At 42.7% G+C, this 21,205-nt stretch overlaps 1 protein-coding gene across 2 annotated transcripts in view; it reads right to left on the bottom strand.

Annotated features, from left to right (window-relative positions):
* Window positions 1–136, bottom strand: part of ENGASE (endo-beta-N-acetylglucosaminidase) — a 35,588-nt gene extending 35,452 nt beyond the window's left edge. For both annotated transcript variants that reach the window (XM_070740164.1, XM_070740165.1), the window contains exon 1: window positions 3–136. In XM_070740164.1, coding sequence (XP_070596265.1) covers window positions 3–124 — 122 coding nt within the window. In that variant the 5' untranslated portion in view covers window positions 125–136. The remainder of the gene's footprint in view (window positions 1–2) is intronic.
* Window positions 137–21,205: the final 21,069 nt, after the last annotated feature.

Here is a 21,205-nt window from a genome sequence, read left to right as displayed (position 1 = left end):
ACCCTAGCCCAGGCCTGAAGCGCCCTTTGGTGGAAGCCTGGTCCTCTTCCAGACCGCGGACGCTCTCTTCCTGTTGGGCGCGCTTGGCCCCTCTCTGCCTCCCGTCGGGATCACCGTCCTCCATTGCTGCCTCTCTCTGGCAGCTTCCTCCTCCTCCTCCTCCTCTTCCCCCAGGTCACGTGGAAGCTACCTCCGATCCCCAGCCAATCCCCGCAGCTGCTCGACGTCTCCGGCCGCTCCGTTTCAAAGCAGAGCGAGCGGGCAAAAATACGCGGCCGCTGCAATCCGGAGCCAGCGCGCTTTTTATAGCCGATCATCGATCCCTTTTTTCCGGGATTTTTCCGGCCGGCCACTCTCGGAGGAAAGGAAACCACGCCTTCCGATTAACTCCCGGGATTAGCAATGAAAGAGTGGCAATTAAGGACAAGGGAGGCGGCACTCTGCATATCCTCAGAGGCTCTCCCATTGATCGGCCTTGTGAAGTAGAACATAGAATATAATACAGTTGGAAGGGACTTTGGAGCTCTTCTAGTCCAACCCCCGCTGCAAGAGCAGTCTATATACCATGTCAGACTGGTTGGCCAGTCTCTTTGAAAGCCTCCAGTGATGATGGGAGCAGCCACAACTTCCGAAAACAAGTTCAGAGGTTGAGTCTCCGTTGGCCAAAACTTGGAGCGTGTGGAGGTGTCACACGGGGAATTCTCCTGAGCGTCAGGCTGAGGGCTGGATGTATACTGCTCAAAGAAAATAAAGGGAACACTCAAGTAACACATCCTAGATCTGAATGAATGAAATATTCTCATTGAATACTTTGTTCTGTACCAAGTTGAATGCGCACAATAGCATGTGAAATTAAGAACATAAGAAGAGCCCTGCTGAATCAGGCCAAAGACCATCGAGTCCAGCATTCTGTGTCAGTCGCCCACCAATTGTCCATGGGGATCTTGAGCAGAAAGAGAAGGCAGAACCCTCCCTTTCCCTTGACCCCCAACAAATGGTACTCAAGGGAATCCTGCCTGCCTCAACCAACATAGAGGCGGCACATGGACATCCGTTTCAATAACCACTGATACACTTGTCATCCATGAATCTGTCTAATCCTGCCTTGAAGCTATCCAGGCTGACAGCTGTCACGACCTCTTCTGGAAGTGAATTCCATAAACTAACGACCCTCTGAGTGAAGAAATATTTCCCTTTATTTGTCCTCACTTTCTTACCTATGACCTTTAGGGAGTGCCCCCTCGTCCTAGTATTGTGTGATAGAGAAAATATTTTTTCTCTAGCCACCTTTTCTATCCCATGCATTATTTTATTGATTGTCAATTATTGTTGCTTCCTAAGTGGACAGTTTGATGTCACAGAAGTTTGATTTATTTGGAGTTATATTGTGTTGTTTAAGTGTTCCCTTTGGGGTTTTTTTGAGCAGTGAACTTTTTTCCTTAATTCTGCTCAAAGGATCATCCTTCTGAAGCTTTGTACAATGATGTCCGGAATATTCATCTCTGGGACAAACAGGCAGGCAGGTAAGCCTGTCATAGCATCTCTCAGAGCAGCAGGTTCAATAGCCATTTTTTAATAGAATAGAATATAATTCTTTATTAGCCATGTGTGATTGGACACACAAGGAATTTGTCTTTGGTGCATATGCTCTCAGTCTACATAAAAGAAAAGACACATTTGTCAAGAATCATGAGGTACAGCACTTAATGATTGTCATAGGAGTCAAATAAGCAATCAGGAAACAATCAGTGTTAATAAAAATCTTAAAGATTACAAGCAACAAGTTACAGTCATACAATCATAAGTGGGAGGAGATGAGTGATCGGAATGATGAAAAAAAAATAGTAGTAATAGTAGTACCAACTTAGTAAATAGTTTGAGGGAATTATTTGTTTAGCGGAGTGATGGCGTTTGGGGAAAACGGTTCTTGTGTCTAGCTGTCTTGATGTGCAGTGCTCTATAGCGACGTTTTGAGTGTGGGAGTTGAAACAATTTATGTCCAGGCTGCGAGAGGTCAGTAAATATTTTCACAACCCTCTTTTTGACTCATGTAGAATACACGAGTATGCTGGAAGGCAGATTGGCAGCAATGGTTTTTTTCTGCAGTTCTGATCATGCCCTGAACTCTGTGTCGGTCTTGTTGGGTTGCAGAACCAAACCAGACAGTTATAGAGCTGCAGATGACAGACTCAATTATTCCAGGAATGTAGTTGTGGTACAGCATTTAAGCTATACTGTACCTATTAGATGCAAGCATTGAATAAAGTCTATAAACATTTAATAAATGAACTAGTGTATTGAAGTAACAAGGACTTCTGTATTTATATATACAGTAATAGTAACTGCCCGATTTGCGTGCCTTTGCACTGTTTACTCAAGAAAACTTCAACAGCTGGCTCCACACACACCACAAAAGGGCTGGGGAATGCAAACACCAGACAGCCTTCTTTTGTCAGAAAGATCAAGGCAAGAATATTGGATTCCGGGATCTGCTCTCTGTCTCCATAGAAAAGAAAAATGGTTATGTAAGTAAGTTACTGTAGAGAAATCAAATGAACCTGGGCCAGGCACCGGAATGCAATCTTCCTGAAGCTTTTCAGGGAAGAATTTTAATACAAGAGACAGCATACTACAAGCTGGATATTTTACTGATGCGTAACATACCTCACATTTTCATTGTTTATTCAAACATTTTAAATGGATACAGATCGCTTCCACCAGGGGTGGATAACTTTTTGCTCTATTTTTCACCCTTGGGGAGGCCCTGGGATCCACCTCTTCACCTATGATTACTACAAATGCACATTATTGTTTCCTATTAAAATGAGAAAAACAAGAAAACATAATCTTCAAGTCTTCGGAGAAGGGCAGAATACAAATCTAATTAATAATAATAATAATAATAATAATAATAATAATAATAATAATATCCCCAAACCACTCTTTGCCTTACAAAATTGTTCTTCCCCAAACTTGTCATGTAGGGTGGCTCCATCCATGTATTATCCAATCCCCTCTTCCACCCCCATGGGATAAGAAGCCTTTGACTGCCAAGAGGATAATCCCCACCTTATTTAGGGGGTATTCTATCAAAACCCACTTGGGTACAGCAAAATGTGTAAAACTGGGGTAGAGACCACAAAATGGGATTGTAAAAATGTTCTAAATCTAAAGTCTTAAATTGATACAAAATACTTTCATATGCAGCACTAAACCTACTTTTAATTTAATTTTAATTACATTGCTTCCAAACATGGTTTTTTTTTGTTTTTTTTTTCTTTAATGGACTTATGACCCTAGTTGAGCCCAAAGTTACTGTCTTAGTCATGCTAATTGTTAAGCAGATGGCTGTGCCTGATTTTATTATTCTTTTTGTGGTTATATGAATATATGAGCACTAAGTGAGCCATTGTAATCGTGGGCATTTCTTGCTAGAAACTGGAAGTAAATGTGGGTTTTGGGGGGGAAATGTCATAAATCATATGCATGTGACTGCAGGATGCTGTAGACTGCCATCAATGCAGCCCAATTGCCAAATATTCAAAATGCAATCATCTGGTCATCAAAACTTTGAACCTGGGTTGCCAATAGCTCTGGGTACGTTTGTCTTAACTTCAAATGGTCGCTAAATAACCATCCATAAATTAAGGGCTAACTGTAATTGTGTTGTAAAAACATCTACTAAAGTGAACAATCAGGGAACGAGTACAGTGGTACCTCTACCCAAGAACACCTCTACTTATGAACTTTTCTAGATAAGAACTGGGTGTTCAAGATTTTTTTGCCTCTTCTCAAGAACCATTTTCCACTTACAAACCTGAGCCTCTGAAACTAAGCAGAAAAGGCAGGGAGAAGCCTCCGTGGGGCCTCTCTAGGAAACTCCTGGGAGGAAACAGGGACGGAAAAGGCGTGGAGAAGCCTCACTGGGGCCTCTCTAGGAATCTCCTGGGAGGAAACAGGGCCTCCACCCTCCCTGTGGTTTCCCCAATCACACACATTATTTGCTTTTACATTGATTCCTATGGGAAAAAATTGCTTCTTCTTACAAACATTTCTACTTAAGAACCTGGTCACGGAACGAATTAAGTTCGTAAGTAGAAGTACCACTGTACTGTGCATAACAATTACAATCAAAGCAAACAATCAGAAAAGCAAACGTGAAGTAAAAAAGAGAAAAAGAGAGGCCCACTGCCCACATATTTCCCAATATGTCCAGTGCGCATCCGTAGGGAAATGCTTCCAGCAATCAGCAAGCACAGTATGTGTTAGGCTTATTGGGGTTGCAAAATCCCAGATTTTATGGCAACATCTGAAGTGTGCTTGGCTGGAGAAGTAGAAGGACTGCTATGGCCATTGGTATGCAGAAGTAATGTGTTGGGTGAGGAGGCTGGTTGCTCAGAAATCCTGTGGCGTAGCTGTCATTCCACTGCTATTTCATTCCTAACAAGGTTATTTCAGTTGGGATTTTAATTGCTTTGGATATTGTTAATTTCATTCTCAGTTTACCCTGGGAACAACCTCTCTAATCTGGGTATCATCATTGCATTGCTTCTCCTCTGTGGATGTTCAAACCATTTCTCTCTAGATCAGTGTTTCCCAACCTTGGCAACTTAAAGATATTTGGACTTCAATTCCCAGAATTGCCGGCTGGGGAATTCTGGGAGTTGAAGTCCAGATATTTTCAAGTTGCCAAGGTTGGGAAACACTGATCTAGATTATTTATTTGAAGCTGGGGGCTGTCATTTCACAAGCCCTCTCTGAAGACAACTTATTTTGTTGATTTAGAAATTGTTTATTCCACTTGGTGGACAATAGTTCTTCATGAGACAATTTATCTCCATGGTTTCCCCTTGCAATTTTCAGCCCATCTTATTCTATAAAGTGAAGGAAAACAGCCCTACCCAAGTGGGTCGACCTCTAGGGAGGCACAGAATGCCATGATTGCCACATCAAATGAAGCAACGGAGATAATTTTCTCAATGAGACGACCTCGATTGAATCAAGATCTCTCCTTTTATTGTATTTTACTTTTCCTGACATGTGGTACAGAATAACCAATTTGCGGACGCCACATACATTAAGCCATCCTCCAACTACCATTCACTCATGCACTGTATAAGGCAACCTCCTCGTGACTTCCCTATAAATAATTAACGAAAGCTCCATTCTTTGCCTTTTCCTGCATTGTGTGTTTACTGGTGATTAGCAAAGGAATGAGAGTGAGGCATATATTTCCTTATATGGAAGTTAGCTATACGTTTTCTTCATGCTGTATATCAGCGGTCCCCAAACTACGGCCCGCGGGCCGGATGCGGCCCAACGAGGTCTTTTAACCGGCCCGTGGCAAGCTCACGAGATTTTACTGGTCGATAAAATAAGCTCCCGAATCTCCTGTCAACTCACCGCGGTCGGCTGCTGAGCGAGGAGAAGGTGGAGAGGCAAGGGGGCGGGGAGGAAAGCGGGCCTGCAATTGGCCCCTTCCTTTGTCGCCTTTAGGGAGAGAAACTGTTGCTGCCCTATGGCAGAGCAGCAACAGTTCCTCTCCCTAAAGGCGAGAAAGAAATTGGCCAATTGCAGGCCCGCTTTCCTCCCCGCCCCCTTGCCTCTCCACCTCCTCCTCCCCTCCTCCTCCGCGGTGAGTGAAAAACTGTCCACTGAAAGTCACAGCTAAGTGCACCATGGCTAAGTTTGTGGGGGGGGGGAGGCGGCTGCTTGAAAACCCCTGACCTCCATCGCCTCCCCCCCACGGCACAAGGCGAGCACACCTCGCCGCTGACACAGGCGGCGGGGACTGCCCTGTCCCCCTGTCCCCCCTGCGCAAAACTATGCAGCCCCAGATCGCTCGCTTCTCCAGCCAGCAAAGCCGATTGCCCGGCTTTGCTGGCTGATGCAGGAAAGGAAAGCCTCACATTTAAAAAGCACACCACTTTCTGGGACTGCGGCGCCGTGGTGGCCTTCAAGCGCGGCCCTTCGCGGCGGCCCACCACCCATTCCTGCAGGAAGAGATCGGGCACTTTACCGGGAGGTGGAGGCGGCGTGGGGCCGGACGCTGGGTGCCGGGGAGGGCGAAGGAGTGGACGCGCCTCTCAGCTGCAGAGCGGAACGGGGATGGAGATCCGCGGCGGAGTCCGGCGTTGGGGGCCTGGGGCCATGCGGGACCGCTCATCCAGGCTTGCCGGTCCACGCGCGCCTGGATGAGCGGTCCCGCATGGCCCCAGCGCCGGACTCCGCCGCGGATCTCCATCCCCGTTCCGCTCTGCAGCTGAGAGGCGCGTCCACTCCTTCGCCCTCCCCGGCACCCAGCGTCCGGCCCCACGCCGCCTCCACCTCCCGGTAAAGTGCCCGATCTCTTCCTGCAGGAACGGGTGGTGGGCCGCCGCGAAGGGCCACGCTTGAAGGCCACCACGGCGCCGCAGTCCCAGAAAGTGGTGTGCTTTTTAAATGTGAGGCTTTCCTTTCCTGCATCAGCCAGCAAAGCCGGGCAGTCGGCTTTGCTGGCTGGAGAAGCGAGCGATCTGGGGCTGCGTAGTTTTGCGCAAGGGGGACAGGGGGACAGGGCAGTCCCCGCCGCCTGTGTCAGCGGCGAGGTGTGCTCGCCTTGTGCCGTGGGGGGGAGGCGATGGAGGTCAGGGGTTTTCAAGCAGCCGCCTCCCCCCCCCACACAGAGATAAGAGAGAGAAAGAAAGAGAGGGACAGAGAGAAAGAAAGAGGGACAGAGAGAAAGAAAGAGAGGGACAGAGAGAAAGAGAGGGACAGAGAGAAAGAAAGAGGGACAGAGAGTAAGAAAGAGAGGGACAGAGAGTAAGAAAGAGAGGGACAGAGAGAAAGAAAGAGGGACAGAGAGAAAGAAAGAGAGGGACAGAGAGAAAGAAAGAGACAGAGAGAAGGAAAGAGGGATAGAGAGTAAGAAAGAGAGGGACAGAGAGAAAGAAAGAGGGACAGAGAGAAAGATAGAGAGGGACAGAGAGAAAGAAAGAGAGGGACAGAGAAAAAGAAAGAGGGACAGAGAAAAAGAAAGAGAGGGACAGAGAGAAAGAAAGAGGGACAGAGAAAGGGAGAGAGAGAAAGAGAAAGAAAGGGAGAGAGAAAGAGTGAGAGAAAGAGAAGAGAGAGAGAAAGAAAGGGGGGAGAGAAAGATGGAAAGATAGAGAGGGAGAGAGAAAGGAAGAGGAGAGATAGAAAGGGAGAGAGAGAGAAAGGGAGAGAGAGAGAGGGAGAGAGAAAGAGGGAGAGATATAAAGAGTGAGTGAGAGAAAGAGAGAAGAGAGAGAAAGAGAGAGAGAGAGAGGACAGAGAGAAAGAGAGAGAACTAGAAAGACAGAAGGACAGAGAGAAAGGGAGAGAGAGAGAAAGAGGAAGAATAAATATTAAATATTGTATTTGTTCCCATTTTGTTTTTTACTTTAAATAATGTATGTGCAGTGTGCATAGGGATTTGTTCACACGTTTTTTTAATAGTCCGGCCCTCCAACAGTCTGAGGGACAGTGAACTGGCCCCCTGTGTAAAAAGTTTGGGGACCCCTGCTGTATATCAAGTTAATTATTTTCCACGTGGTCATGGATTCTGCAGCTTGCTTACTTAGCCTGGACTTTGCTTCCTTTCAATAGAGGAAGAATAAGGTTTATACAGCACCCATTAGGCTAAAACATCACCCTTCAGCAATATTCCATTCCAATGTTCAGTGCCTAAAAACCTATGATTACAACAATAAAGGATCCCAAATTTGGATATGTACCCTTTCATCCAAACATGTTTATTCTTTTTCTGATTTAACCTTCTCTGGGGAATACCTTTGATGTTCATTTATGGTAAATATAACTGCATCTCCTGTCACAAAGCATGGTTAGATACCATTTCAAGACAGCATTACATAAGCCATATATTCCAAAATATTGATCCCTAAGAGACCCCTGACCTTCTTCAACATAGCACTCCAGAGAGCCACTATGCAAATCCATTTAAGTAGATTTGGAAGTTCCCAATTTGATCTCAAGGAGAAGATGGGCAGTAAAGAATGTTCTTTAAAAAAACGTGGGGAGGATGGCTACCTCCAAGGACATCTGAATTAAATGTTCACAGCTCTGTTATTTACATTCCCTGTTCTTTTCAGAAGTAATTTTCGATTGTTTTCTACAATCCAGCTTAACATCGATTTATGCTAAGTAACAAAATGGGGAACAATTATTTGCTTGCTGCGTGTTCCCTAAAGGTTTTGGAAGAGCCATTCCAAGTCTCCGACAAGAACCATTTTGGATTCTAGGACAATTTCAGTCACTCCCTCTAGGAATATTATCTGGCAGACACATGGTTTGGACAGCTATCACTGTAGAAAAAAAATTACTTGCCTGGATTTTAACTAATTATCCTTAGGTTTTTGAAACTGCCTTGCCTCATCAAGAATTTTTGGGGAAGCACAAAAACTTTCAACTACAGTGTTCCCTCGATTTTCGCGGGGGATGCGTTCCGAGACCGCCCGCGAAAGTTGAATTTCTGCGAAGTAGAGATGCGGAAGTAAATACACTATTTTTGGCTATGAACAGTATCACAAGCCTTCCCTTAGCACTTTACACCGATGAATTGCAATTTCCCATTCCCTTAGCAACCATTTAGATTATTACTCACCATGTTTATTTATTAAAGTTTATTTTAAAAAATATTTATTAAAGGCAGAGGAAAGTTTGGTGATGACATATGACGTCATTGGGCGGGAAAAACTGTGGTATAGGGGAAAAAACCGCAAAGTATTTTTTAATTAATATTTTTGAAAAACCGTGGTATAGACTTTTCGTGAAGTTCGAACCCGCGAAAATCGAGGGAACACTGTACTGGTATTTTGTTCAGCTGTGCTAAAAAAAACTATTGTCTCAACATGAAGTTTTTGTGTTTTGATCATTGCAACTAATATTCTTTTAAGTGAAAGCGTCCTCCACGTACAATGTCCCTATCCCCATTCACTTACTGAAGTTTCCCCTCTCCTTGTAGAAGAATCAGGGCGCAAGGCGGATAAATTTGTAGGGTGAACAGTTTGAGATTTTACCCTTCCTCTTCCAGAAGCTCCTCTGATCTACAAATCATGCCTTGTTGTGCAATTCTGTAGTTACCGTACTTCAGCTGCTGCCACCTATCTTCCAGAAAGATACTTTTATTGATATATATATATAAGGGAAATAAATTGGTAGCTTGTAGCACTGATGCCTGTAACTCAGGAAAGTATAAATCAGCCATTCATTTCCCTCCTCATATGTCTGGAGTTAGACCAATTGCAGAACAGAGTAGAGTAGAGTAGAGAATAGAGCAGAATAGAGAATGGAATAGAATAGAATAGAATAGAATATTGGCCAAGTGTGGTTGGACACACAAGTAATTTGCCTTGGTGCATAAGCTCTCAGTGTAGAGCAGTGATTTTCAACCTTTTTTGAGCCGTGGCACATTTTTTACATTTACAAAATCCTGGGGCACACCACCAACCAAAATGACACAAAATGACACCCTAAGACACTCTCCTCTCTTTTTCCATCCCTGTCTCCTCCCCCCCCCCTTGTGTCTGTGTGTGTATACACACTCTTGAACCATTTCCAAAAACAGGTGAGGGCTGGGGGGGTTTTCTCTCTTATTCTTTGGGTGCTTTTTATCATATGCTTTAAATCAAGAGTCACTTCTCTCTCTGTTTTGTTTCTCTCTCTTTCCTCTCCTTCTCTGTCTCAATCATTTTCTCATTTCTCTTTTTTCCTCCTCTTTTTGCTCATTTCTCTCTCTCTCTCCCTTCCTCTCATTCTCTATCTCTCTCTCTCTCTTGCTTTCTTTCTCTCTTTTTCTCTCTTTCTTGCTTTCTTTCTCTCTCACTCTTGCTTTCTCTTTCTCTTTTCTTTCTCTCTCTTTCTTTCTCTCTCTCTCTCTCTTGCTTTCTTTCTCTCTCTTTCTCTATCATGCTTTCCTTCTCTCTCTCTTTCTCACTCTCTCTCTCTCAGCAAAAAGTTGCGAGATCGGAACCCAAGCTTCCTGACCATGTCTCGCGGCACACTGGTTGAAAAACACTGGTGTAGAGATCAATAAAATGAAGAGATCAATAAAATAAAGCTTTATTTAAAAAGGAAAACAGCAAATGGAAAATTCCTTTTTATAAATTGTCACAAGTAAGGGAACAGCAAAAGAGATTATAGATTTGTGTGTATGTGTGTGTGACATATTTTTGCTGATAATGAAAAGACCTGCATATATATATATACAGTCTTCCCTCGATTTCCGTGGGGGATTTGCGTTCCGAGACCGCCCGCGAAAGTCGAATTTCCGCGAAGTAGAGATGCGGAAGTAAATACACTATTTTTGGCTATGAACAGTATCACAAGCCTTCCCTTAACACTTTAAACCCCTAAATTGCAATTTCTCATTCCCTTGGCAACCATTTAGATTATTACTCACCATGTTTATTTATTAAAGTTTATTTTAAAAAAAATTATTAAAGGCAGATGAAAGTTTGGCGATGACATATGACATCATCAGGCGGGAAAAACCGTGGTATAGGGGGGAAAACCGTGAAGTATTTTTTAATTAATATTTTTGAAAAACCATGGTATAGACTTTTCGCAAAGTTCGAACCCGCGAAAATCGAGGGAACACTGTATATGTATGCCTTGGGCGTATTCAGGTCTTTTCCCATGTAAGATTGATAGAATCTTGGTGACGTTTCAACAAGGTCCCACTCATCATCTTCAGGCTGGTGTTTTTGGCTTTGTGGTAGGGCGAACAAAGCGAACAAGGAAAAGACCCAAATGTGCCAAGACCTATACCCGGGAAAATCTATGAAAACACACACACACACACACACACACACACAGAGAGAGAGAGAGCTGTTCCAAACAATCATCCGAAAAGAACTTCCAATGGAAAAAAGTTACAGAACAATATAAGGTTCAGAGTAAATCCCAACACGATATATCATCTGCTAATACAGAAGCAACTCAGTTCCAAAGTCAATTTGTGTAAGGCACACAAAAAACTAGTTTGCATAGAGCCAATTTGAGCCATAGATAATAAATAAGGCTTAAATACACAAACTATTAAATGATGAGTGAAACTAGAGGCAGCTGGTGTTGATGAATGTGGAGTAGAGACTCGCTTGCCTAATCATTGCAGTGTGCCCCTCCAGCTCTGGCAGATCCTGTGTGCGAAAGGTCTCCTGGCAGCTTCGGAATCTAGACAGAAATGCAGTAGCTAAAATAGAGCCTTCTATGATTTAGGAACAGAGCTCCTTCATGGCTGCCAGGGCTCTTCCCAGCTGCTAGAGAAAAGAAGCTTTGTGAATAATTGCTTCTGAAGGTCATCACTGTACTGATGTAGTTCCCACCCCTCAATCTCTTCTGCAGTAGATTGCAATGAGCCTTAAAAGGTGGAGGGCCTTCTGCCCATATTATACCTTGGTCCCCACTCCATTCATCTCTTTTTTCCTTCCTTTCTGCTTCTATTGCTTACAACAAGGTGGGAAGGAGATTAGATTAGATTTATTGGATTTATATGCCGCCCCTCTCCGCAGACTCGGGGAGGCTCACAACAATGGTGAAGAACAATACATAGTAACACATCTAATATTTAAAAATCTAGGTTACAGTTTTAGATTAAAAGTCCAAAAAAAGGAAACCCCAATATATAAAAAACAACACACAATCGAATCATACACAAAAACTACATGGGCAAGGGGGAGATGTTTCAATTCTCCCATGCCTGACGGCAGAGGTGGGTTTTAAGACATTTACGAAAGGCAAGGAGGGTGGGGGCAATCCTGATCTCTGGGGGGAGCTGGTTCCAGAGGGTGGGAGCCACCACAGAGAAGACTCTTCCCCTGGGTTCCTCCAGATGGCATTGTTTTGTCGATGGGACCAGGAGAAGGCCAACTCTATGGGACCTAACCGGTCGCTGGGATTCGTGCGGCAGAAGGCGGTCTCGCAGGTATCCTGGTCCGATGGCTTGAAGGGCTTTATAGGTCATAACCAACATTTTGAATTGTGACCGGAAACTGATCAGCAACCAATGCAGACTGCGGAGTGTTGGTGTAACATGGGCATATTTAGGGAAGCCCATGATTGCTCTCGCAGCTGCATTCTGCACGATAGGAGGCGCTTCGACTGCTACCATTGTTGCACCTGCTCACTTCATGAGCCCCAAAGAGCAAGGCTTCGTTACCCTTTATTTAAGGGAATATGGGGGGAGGCAGAGAGAGCTGACTGCTCTTTGCCCTTGCCCAGTGAAAGGCTACCAAAATTTTTACTACCACTCTGTGGGCGTGGCTTATGCATTTTGTTTCAACATCTTTCAGTGCAAATTGGGTGTTCTGGGGTGGAGATCCATTTTCGCTACCCCACTGCATCCCCCTCCCCATCTGGGCAGTAGCCCACCCCTGATTATCTACTATATAAAGCAGTGGTTCTCAACCTGGGGGTCGAGACCCCTTTGGGGATTGAACGACCGTTTCACAGGGGTCGCGTAAGACCTTGAGAAAAGACAAATTTCCCATGGTGTTAGGAACTAAAGCTTTTATTCTGGCACCTTGGAACATATTTTTACAATCTGACCAATCAGGTGTTTACAGTGGGGGTGTCCCTCTGACCTTCCTCCCAATCAGCTTAAAGCTCTGTTGGAAGAATTGGCGCTAGACTTGTGGTTGGAGGTGACCACAACATGAGGAACTGTATTAAGGGGTCACGGCATTAGAAAGGTTGAGAACCAGGAAAAACAGATCGAAATCTAATTTAAAAAATGCTAGACTGTGCAGAAGCAGACAAACTAACATTGGAGCTAAAAGAGCAAGAAAACACAAAATGCTACCAGATCTGGAAAGATTTTTACATATGGCTGAACCAAAGAACAAATAGTAGTAGTGCTGCGTGATAAGGAAACAAATTAAGTTAAAAAATTTTTGAAGACTTACATATAACTTTTTTTTCTACCTGTTATGTTTATATAAGTTACAGAGTAAGAAATGAAAATCTATTATTATGGGTTATATATTACCGACAAAACCAATGGTAATAATACCATAAAAGAGTATAAAAGGAGGCTGTCGCTGAGACAGCCAAAGGGAGGAGGTGATGTATATTGTATCTCTTTTTTTTCTGTATATAATTCTGTATGTTTGTGTCGTATATATGTAAATAAAAAATATTTAAAAGAAAAAAAGAAAGGTTGAGAACCAATGATATAAAGTGTATGTACACACACACATGCACAGCTCTTCTAAAATTATACACATTCAACCACATTTACTGTGATAAGAAAAACATACCCAGATCCCAGAAGGGAAAAAAAAGGGGGGGGATCAAAATTTTGCTACCGATACTGCGTACCTGACCGTACCCGTAGGAGCCCACCACTGCCCTTGCCTTAACTCAGCCTGCTTTAGGAACAAAAATGTAGCGTACTTCCTTAGTCCATTACAGAGCTCCATGGATTCCATGGGTTGAAGTTGGCATACAAAATTGCAGTTTTCCCCCATTAGGGCTTTAGAGGCTGTCTCAGATAGGGGAAAGTAGTTGGGCAAAAGCAAAATACTTATATGAGTGCTGGGGTTCTCTGCATGTAATTGCTACAACCAAGTGAACGCTGGACTTGGAGATTAGTTCATAGAGGACTAGAACCAGTCATGGGCTCCTCCCCCCACATGGGGGGATGCTGTCCAAGTAATAGAAATGGCCCAGGAACGGCACAACCGACAGATTTCCACCAAAAACCACTGGTTTTTTTGCCCCCATACATGCACGGAAGTAAAAATACCGGCAAAAATAGCCGGGTTTTGCCATTTTTTGTTTCTGCGCATGCATGGAAGCAAAAATATCAGCGAAAATAGCTGAATCTCGTGAGATTTGGCTTTTTGCGCATGCACAGAGGCCAAATCTTGTGCGGGGGGTGCATGTATCGGGAGCACGCCTGCCCGCACCAGCCACCAAGGACCATCCGGGTAGTGATGTAAGGGGCTACTCGCCACTGAGTAGAACCTTAATCACTTCCAAATTATTTTTGCCACACTATTTGCATTTGCCTTCCGAAGCTGGAAATCTACAGATATGCCCAGCCACAATCTGGATCTGTAATTTAACACATCTGGAGGACCCAAGGAAAAGAAAGCTGGTTTGTTGACAACACATTCTACATATTATGGCCAGCAGAGATGGTTGCAAATAAATGCAATATGCACATACCTGAATGAAAGAGAAAATAAAGAAGCCCTACTAAGGGAAGAGACAGAATAAGAGAAATGTTTAAGAGAAAAAAGCAACCGTGTGCAAAGGCACAAGCAAGTAATATATACAGGATGTTAACGCAGGCAGATGGGTGTGGATTAACTTGATGGTGGCAAATATCAGTGGTATCATACACCTGCACAACTTGCCTATATTTATTGGAATGTTAAGGGCGCCTGTTGGCATGGATGCCAGGAGAGAGGTGTGTTCATGCACATGTTTTGGGAGTGTTTGGGAGTGTAGAAATTCTGGAAAGAGGTGCAAAAGGAAACTAATAGGATATTAAACATAAAATGGGTGATTACAAAGGAGATGGCGGTATTAGCAATAAGGAGTGATATGGGTGAATTCAGAGAAATTAAAGAAGCAGCTATAGAAAGTGCCCAAGCAGTAATAGTTTTAAGTTGGAAGGATGCAACAAAATGGGCAATACAATAGATTTGTATGCCGCCCCTCTCCGAAGACTTGAAGAAGGGTGGTGGAACACATTCAGTTTGAAATTATGGATACAAAGATGAACATGATTAATGAAAATAAAGTGAAAGAACTGATGGGAAGATGGGAGAGGATTATTTTTGATGGTTAGTAGAATTTGACACCAAGGTATAAAGAATAAACTGGAATCACTCTATAATTTGTAAATATGGTATTGTTCTTGGTTTAAAATAATATTAAAAAGGACACCCCTATTTTGGTGGAGATGTCTGAATGAATGATATTGCGTGGTGGGAGCATGCATCACTGTACATTGTCTTTTATGTAGTGTGTATCTGTTATTATTAAAAATTAATAAAAATTATTTAAACACACACACACACATTCTACATATTCTTAGGACCATATTGTTAGTCTCTGGCAGCTCTTGCCTGCTTCTCTCATTATAAAGTACATTGTTTTTTCTTTTTATCTTTCAGCTCAATCCAATGGAATAAAGAACTCAATAGCCCCAAAAGTTTGACTTACTCCAATAATTTCTCAGGCCTTCTCATTTAACACCGCAATTATTCTTCCATTGCTGCGGATAAAATAAATGCAGCAAGCTGTTCTACTTCCAAAAGGATATAAAACTCTAGCCTGTATTTTATATGCCCCATTTCATTCATGACAAGATGTCCTGGGAAGGCTTGACTGATAATTTTGGGGAATGTTCCACAGCTGTATTGTGAACCAATCTTTTGTACTTACAAATGATTTGGTGTCAAGAGGACACACAAGTACAATCTCATCTTTCCCCCAGACTATTTGTGGCTTTGAATCAGACACTTTCAGCCACTGTTCCCTTCATTAAAATGTGAATAATGGTGACCTACATCTCAGCATCTTCTTAAGTGCTTGGAAATTCTGAAGTACTGTAGAAAGGCTCTTGTCATCATTCAAATCTAACAAGGGCCAAGCACTTGGTTAGCTCTTTTTCTTAATGCCATCTCTGACCAATGCTTCTTTTATTCTCCCCTTCCTGTATGTTCAGCAAGTAGAAATGAGAGAAAACTACTGAATCATTAGCACCCCAACAGGATACAAACCCTTCTGCTTGCAAATATCTAGATTTGGAGCCTGGGAAGCAGAATCTTCTTTCAGGAAAATAATTTCTCTTTGCTGGATTACAGGAGGGCAAAGTGCGGCAAGGCAGCTGGGTAAAAGCCCTATAAGCGATATTTGGCACTCCTGGCAAAGAAAAAAGCATTTGCAACATGATAAACAGGAAGCCAGGAGCAATTTGCAGTATAGCCAAGCGTCCTTCTGAGATTGCCTTGGCTGAAAGAAAAATTAGCACCCATCAAAGAAAAAAAAACTTGTTTCTCCGATGCCAAGTTGAAAGAGCTGCAAAACAAACCTCACTTAGCACCTTCCTGAAATGAGAATTGGCACTGCTATTACTCAATCTGGAGTTCTCACTCCAGGCACAAATGACCAGACTCTCATTATCCTTTCTGGAAAAAGCTCTGATTCTGGGAAAGGTGGAAGGAAAGAGAAGAGGACAACTAGCAGTAAGGTGGATGGACCCAGTTTTACAATTGTGTAAGTTCACCTTTGGAAGACCGGAAGGACCAGATTGGAGACAAATCATCATGGGGGTGAAGACTATGTATTCCCTAAGAGGCAATACTGAATTTATGGTACATAAGCAATCACCACTGTTATAGAAGGAACAGGGGAAACAATAAGGACATAAAAATGGCTCCTTATCTTTATTTCTCTTGATATAAATCCCAGTGACCGATTAGGTCCAACAAAGTCAGCCTTCTCCGGGTCCCATTGACAAAACAATGTCATCTGGTGGGACCCAGGGGAAGAGCCTTCTCTGTGGTGGCCCCGACCCTCTGGAATCAACTCCCCCCGGAGATCAGGACTGCCCCCACCCTCCTTGCCTTTCGCAAACTCCTTAAAACCCACCTTTGCCATCAGGCATGGGGAAATTGATTCTCCTGGGCCGTTCCGTTTTATGTATGGTTTGTCTGGGATGTATGGCTGTTTTTTATATTAAGGGTTTTAACTGGGTTTTTTTAATCATTGGATTTGTACTGTGTTTTGCTGTTGTGAGCCGCTCCTAGTCTCCGTAGAGGGGCGGCATACAAATCTAATAAATCTAATCTAATCTAATCTAGGATTAAGTCTAAATGGTTGGGTTGTTAATATATGTAAAAAAAAACATCAATCTTTGTATATATTTGAGTACTTTAACTTTAAATGTACTGCTGTATGATGATTGGCTATGGTGTTTTAAGTTTGCCATAACAGGGGGCCAAATATCGTAATTGGAGGCTGATGTGCTCTGGATTGCTGATTCATTCCTGATTGACTATGTGTCTGGTAAGGAGTTCTGTTACTCTCTGAAAGTATTGAAGTGTTTGGTAGCTGTAATCTTTGTTTGATGTTTAAGACAAAGACAGACTGTTAAAAAGTAGTACTTCTTGATATTGACTGACTAAATGTGAACGACCTTGACTGATTAATTGGACTGTGCTATTTATCTAAAAGTAAACTATTTTATACACTTTAACTAATCTGTTTGTGAGTGGATCATTACTCATCATTTACGGGATATCTACTGCAATCCCACATTCCTAAACGCATGTCCCTGATAACTCAGGGGTGACTGATCACTTTTCTTTAACAATAATGATCAGAATGACAGACATCGTAACCCTGATAGCACCTGAATTATGTGGAGATCTTCACTGTTAATTTTGGGAATAATTTCCAGGGACCATGAGTATTACAAGAACAGCATACCTTAGTTTAACCCGATCAAGCAGAAAACCGTATACCATTTCAGACAAATAAATAGAAACATAGAAGTCTGACGGCAGAAAAAGACCTCATGGTCCATCTAGTCTGCCCTTATACTATTTTCTGTATTTTATCTTAGGATGGATATATGTTTATCCCAGGCATGTTTAAATTCAGTTACTGTGGATTTATCTACCACGTCTGCTGGAAGTTTGTTCCAAGGATCTACTACTCTTAAAATAATTGTCCAATCTCTTCTTCTACACATTACAAAATGTGTAATGAATTCATCTTCGGGAATCTGGCTCATGAAAATATAGCTGAAATGGAAATAACCTCTAATATCAACCAGAAACATTTTCCTCTCTTGTTTGTTTTTCCGTCACCAACAACAATGTGCTGAAAAGTGTTACTAAACTTGAAAGCTTGCAACTAAAACTCTGATTGGCTCAGCAGAGGTAGTGATGTGTTTGTATTATTGTTTTCCTCATGACCACCATGGTAACAAATATGCTTTAAGAAAAAGGAAATGGAACCTTAGGTTTATAGTTGTGCTTAGCTCCAGTAGGATGTTCAGACAAATGTTGAAGGGGAAAGATAGTGACAACAGATAGAGTTGCAGCTGAAAGTTGTAAATTCAGTTTTAAGCATTAAAATTGTTCCTGTTTACCTCCTTATCCCATTAGTGAAAAAAAAATAAAGGAATTCTTTGTTTTTAGGATCAAAGGGCTGACCCTCCAGAATTGAAATTTTACGGGGAAAGGAACAAGCAAACTAGCAAGCAATTAAAAATATGGGAGATGAGGATATATTGTTCACTGCAGCACAGAGAACAGTGTGTGGAACTCTCTTTACAAGAAGTTAGTTTCTTCAAGATAAACAATAAGCATGTGTGTATGATTGTGCAGCAGATAAGCTTTTATAACAATGTACAGTGTTCCCTCGACTTTCGCAGGGGATGCGTTCTGAGACCGCCCGCGAAAGTCGAATTTCCGCGAAGTAGAGATGCGGAAGTAAATACACTATTTTTGGCTATGAACAGTATCACAAGCCTTCCCTTAACACCTTTAAACCCCTAAATTACAATTTCCCATTCCCTTAGCAACCATTTAGATTATTACTCACCATGTTTATTTATTAAAGTTTATTAAAAAAAATATTTATTAAAGGCGGATGAAAGTTTGGCGATGACATCATCGGGCGGGAAAAACCATGGTATAGGGAAAAAACCGCGAAGTATTTTTTAATTAATATTTTTGAAAAAACGTGGTATAGGCTTTTCGCGAAGTTCGAACCCGCGAAAATCGAGGGAACACTGTATCTTAAATTAGTTTTTTAAATTTTTTAACATTAGATCTGTATTTATATTGTATTGCTCTTATGTTGTGAGCCGCCCCGAGTCTTTGGAGAGGGGCGGCATACAAATCTAATAAATTATTATTATTATTATTATTATTATTATTATTATTATTATGATTATTATGATTATTATGATTTGGCTTAGAACATTTAATTTCTTTTCCTTACTTTTTCTTATGTACTTACACTACTTGTATGCCACACATTACTGGGGGTTTTGGCTGGCCAACAGCATCAACATAAACTATTACCCAGGGCCCCCAAAGATGTAGAAAAATAGCCAGTCAGAAAATATAAAACCCACAATATCAAAGCTTCTGTGAATCGCAACTTCAGTTTATTTATTTTATTTATTTATTTATTGGATTTGTATGCCGCCCCTCTCCGTAGACTCGGGGCGGCTAACAACAATAATATAAAACATCATGTAAATCCAATACTAAAACTAATACTAAAACAATTAAAAAACCCTTATTTGTAAAACCAAACATACATACAAACAAACATACCATGCATAAATTGTATAGGCCTGGGGAGAAAGAATATCTCAGTTCCCCCATGCCTGACTGCAGAGGTGGGTTTTAAGGAGCTTACGAAAGGCGAGGAGGGTGGGGGCAATTCTAATCTCCGGGGGGAGTTGGTTCCAGAGGGCCGGGGCCGCCACAGAGAAGGCTCTTCCCCTGGGGCCTGCCAAACAACATTGTTTTGTTGACGGGACCCGGAGAAGGCCCACTCTGTGGGACCTAACCGGTCGCTGGGATTCGTGCGGCAGAAGGCGGTCTCGGAGATATTCTGGTCCGGTGCCATGAAGGGCTTTATAGGTGATGACCAACACTTTGAATTGTGACCGGAAATTGATCGGCAACCAATGCAGACTGCGGAGTGTTGGTGTTACATGAGCATTTTTGGGAAATCCCATGATTGCTCTCGCAGCTGCATTCTGCACGGTCTGAAGTTGTAAAATACCTTCTTACTGTGCAAGGTGGAGCAGGTCTTTAGCGGTTTCCTGAAACTGCTGAGAAGAGTGAAGCTGATAAAAACTCTTCTAGGAGTTTTTCTAAGAATACAAGGAAAGGAAAAGAAATGCTCACTTCCAACAACACCCCTTCATGTAGGGAAAAAACCTGGAAGGAATTGTCCCTGTTTAATCAGATTAGATTGGCAGATGGATAAGGGAGAAGACAAGTCCTTCAGATAACCCATCTGTTGTGTTTGTTTAAAAATAATCGCAGAAAATCTGTGATTGGTTAAGACGCGGCTATTCAGAAAATAGCCGCGAAAGTTAAATGTTTGTCAGTTATAAGAAAGCCCGCCGTTTTAAGAGTATAAAAGGGCAACGGGTTAGCCGTTGCCCTCATTCGGATTTTCTACTGCTCCAGAGATTGTGTTTTACCTCGCTATGAATAAAACCAGTTTGATTTAAACTACCGGAGTCCTGACTTTTCAGTGGCGACGAGGAGGTCGAACTCCCACTAACGCAGCCATGAACTCGGCCATGGCTCCACCGCCGCCTGTATTCAACTCCGAGACGGAAGCTTGGACCTCTTACATGTCCAAATTCACATTTTTCCTGAAAGCGAGCAATCTACATGACGCCGATGAAGTATACGAGGGGATGTCACAGAGAGGAGGGGATCACTTCATTCTCCAGGGCACCATAGGGCCAGATGAGGAACAACGGCTGGAAGCTGACCAAGGAGAGATTCAACATGGAGATAAGGAGGAACTTCCTGACGGTCAGAGCAATCAACCAATGGAACAACCTACCAGCGGACGTTGTGAACTCCAATACTTTGGACATTTTTAAGAGAAGATTGAACTGCCACTTGACTGGTGTACTATAGGGTTGCTGCTTGGGCAGGGGGTTGAACTCGATGGCCCTTTCAACTTTAACAACAAATAAATAAATAAATTAGTTTCTTCTAGAACTCTTTACAGTTGCAGGGCCACTTTTTTGCTCCTCCTCATTTTGGCTTTCACCACAACCAACGTTAGAAGTATCAGAGAAAGCACTTGTTGCCAAACTGATGGTGCACTGCCTTCATAGTTATCTACAGGATTTTAATAGAGGGAAAAATAATGGCTTGGTGACCAGCACGGGTGGGTTCTGGATCCTTTCGCTGCCAGTTCGCTCAGGGTCGTGCCGTGTGCGCATCTGCAGCAATAAAAAAAATAGCTTCTGCCAATGCGCAGAAACAAAAATTAGCTTATGCACATAAGCAAAATCAAAGATGGCGGCGCCCACAAAGACACTGACAGAACCAGCTCTGTAACGTCATTGCCAGATTACTAATTGTTCTAAAGAACTGGTTAGAACTGGTAGGAAACCACCTCTGGTGATCAGGCCATATAATGATATGTGGGAATGAAATAGGGAAGTCAG

The sequence above is a fragment of the Erythrolamprus reginae genome, chromosome 2 (genome assembly GCF_031021105.1).
Source record: "Erythrolamprus reginae isolate rEryReg1 chromosome 2, rEryReg1.hap1, whole genome shotgun sequence".
Lineage (NCBI taxonomy): Eukaryota > Metazoa > Chordata > Lepidosauria > Squamata > Dipsadidae > Erythrolamprus > Erythrolamprus reginae.
The sequence above is the reverse complement of the archived record's forward strand: the minus strand, read 5'-3'. Positions and strand labels throughout refer to the sequence as shown.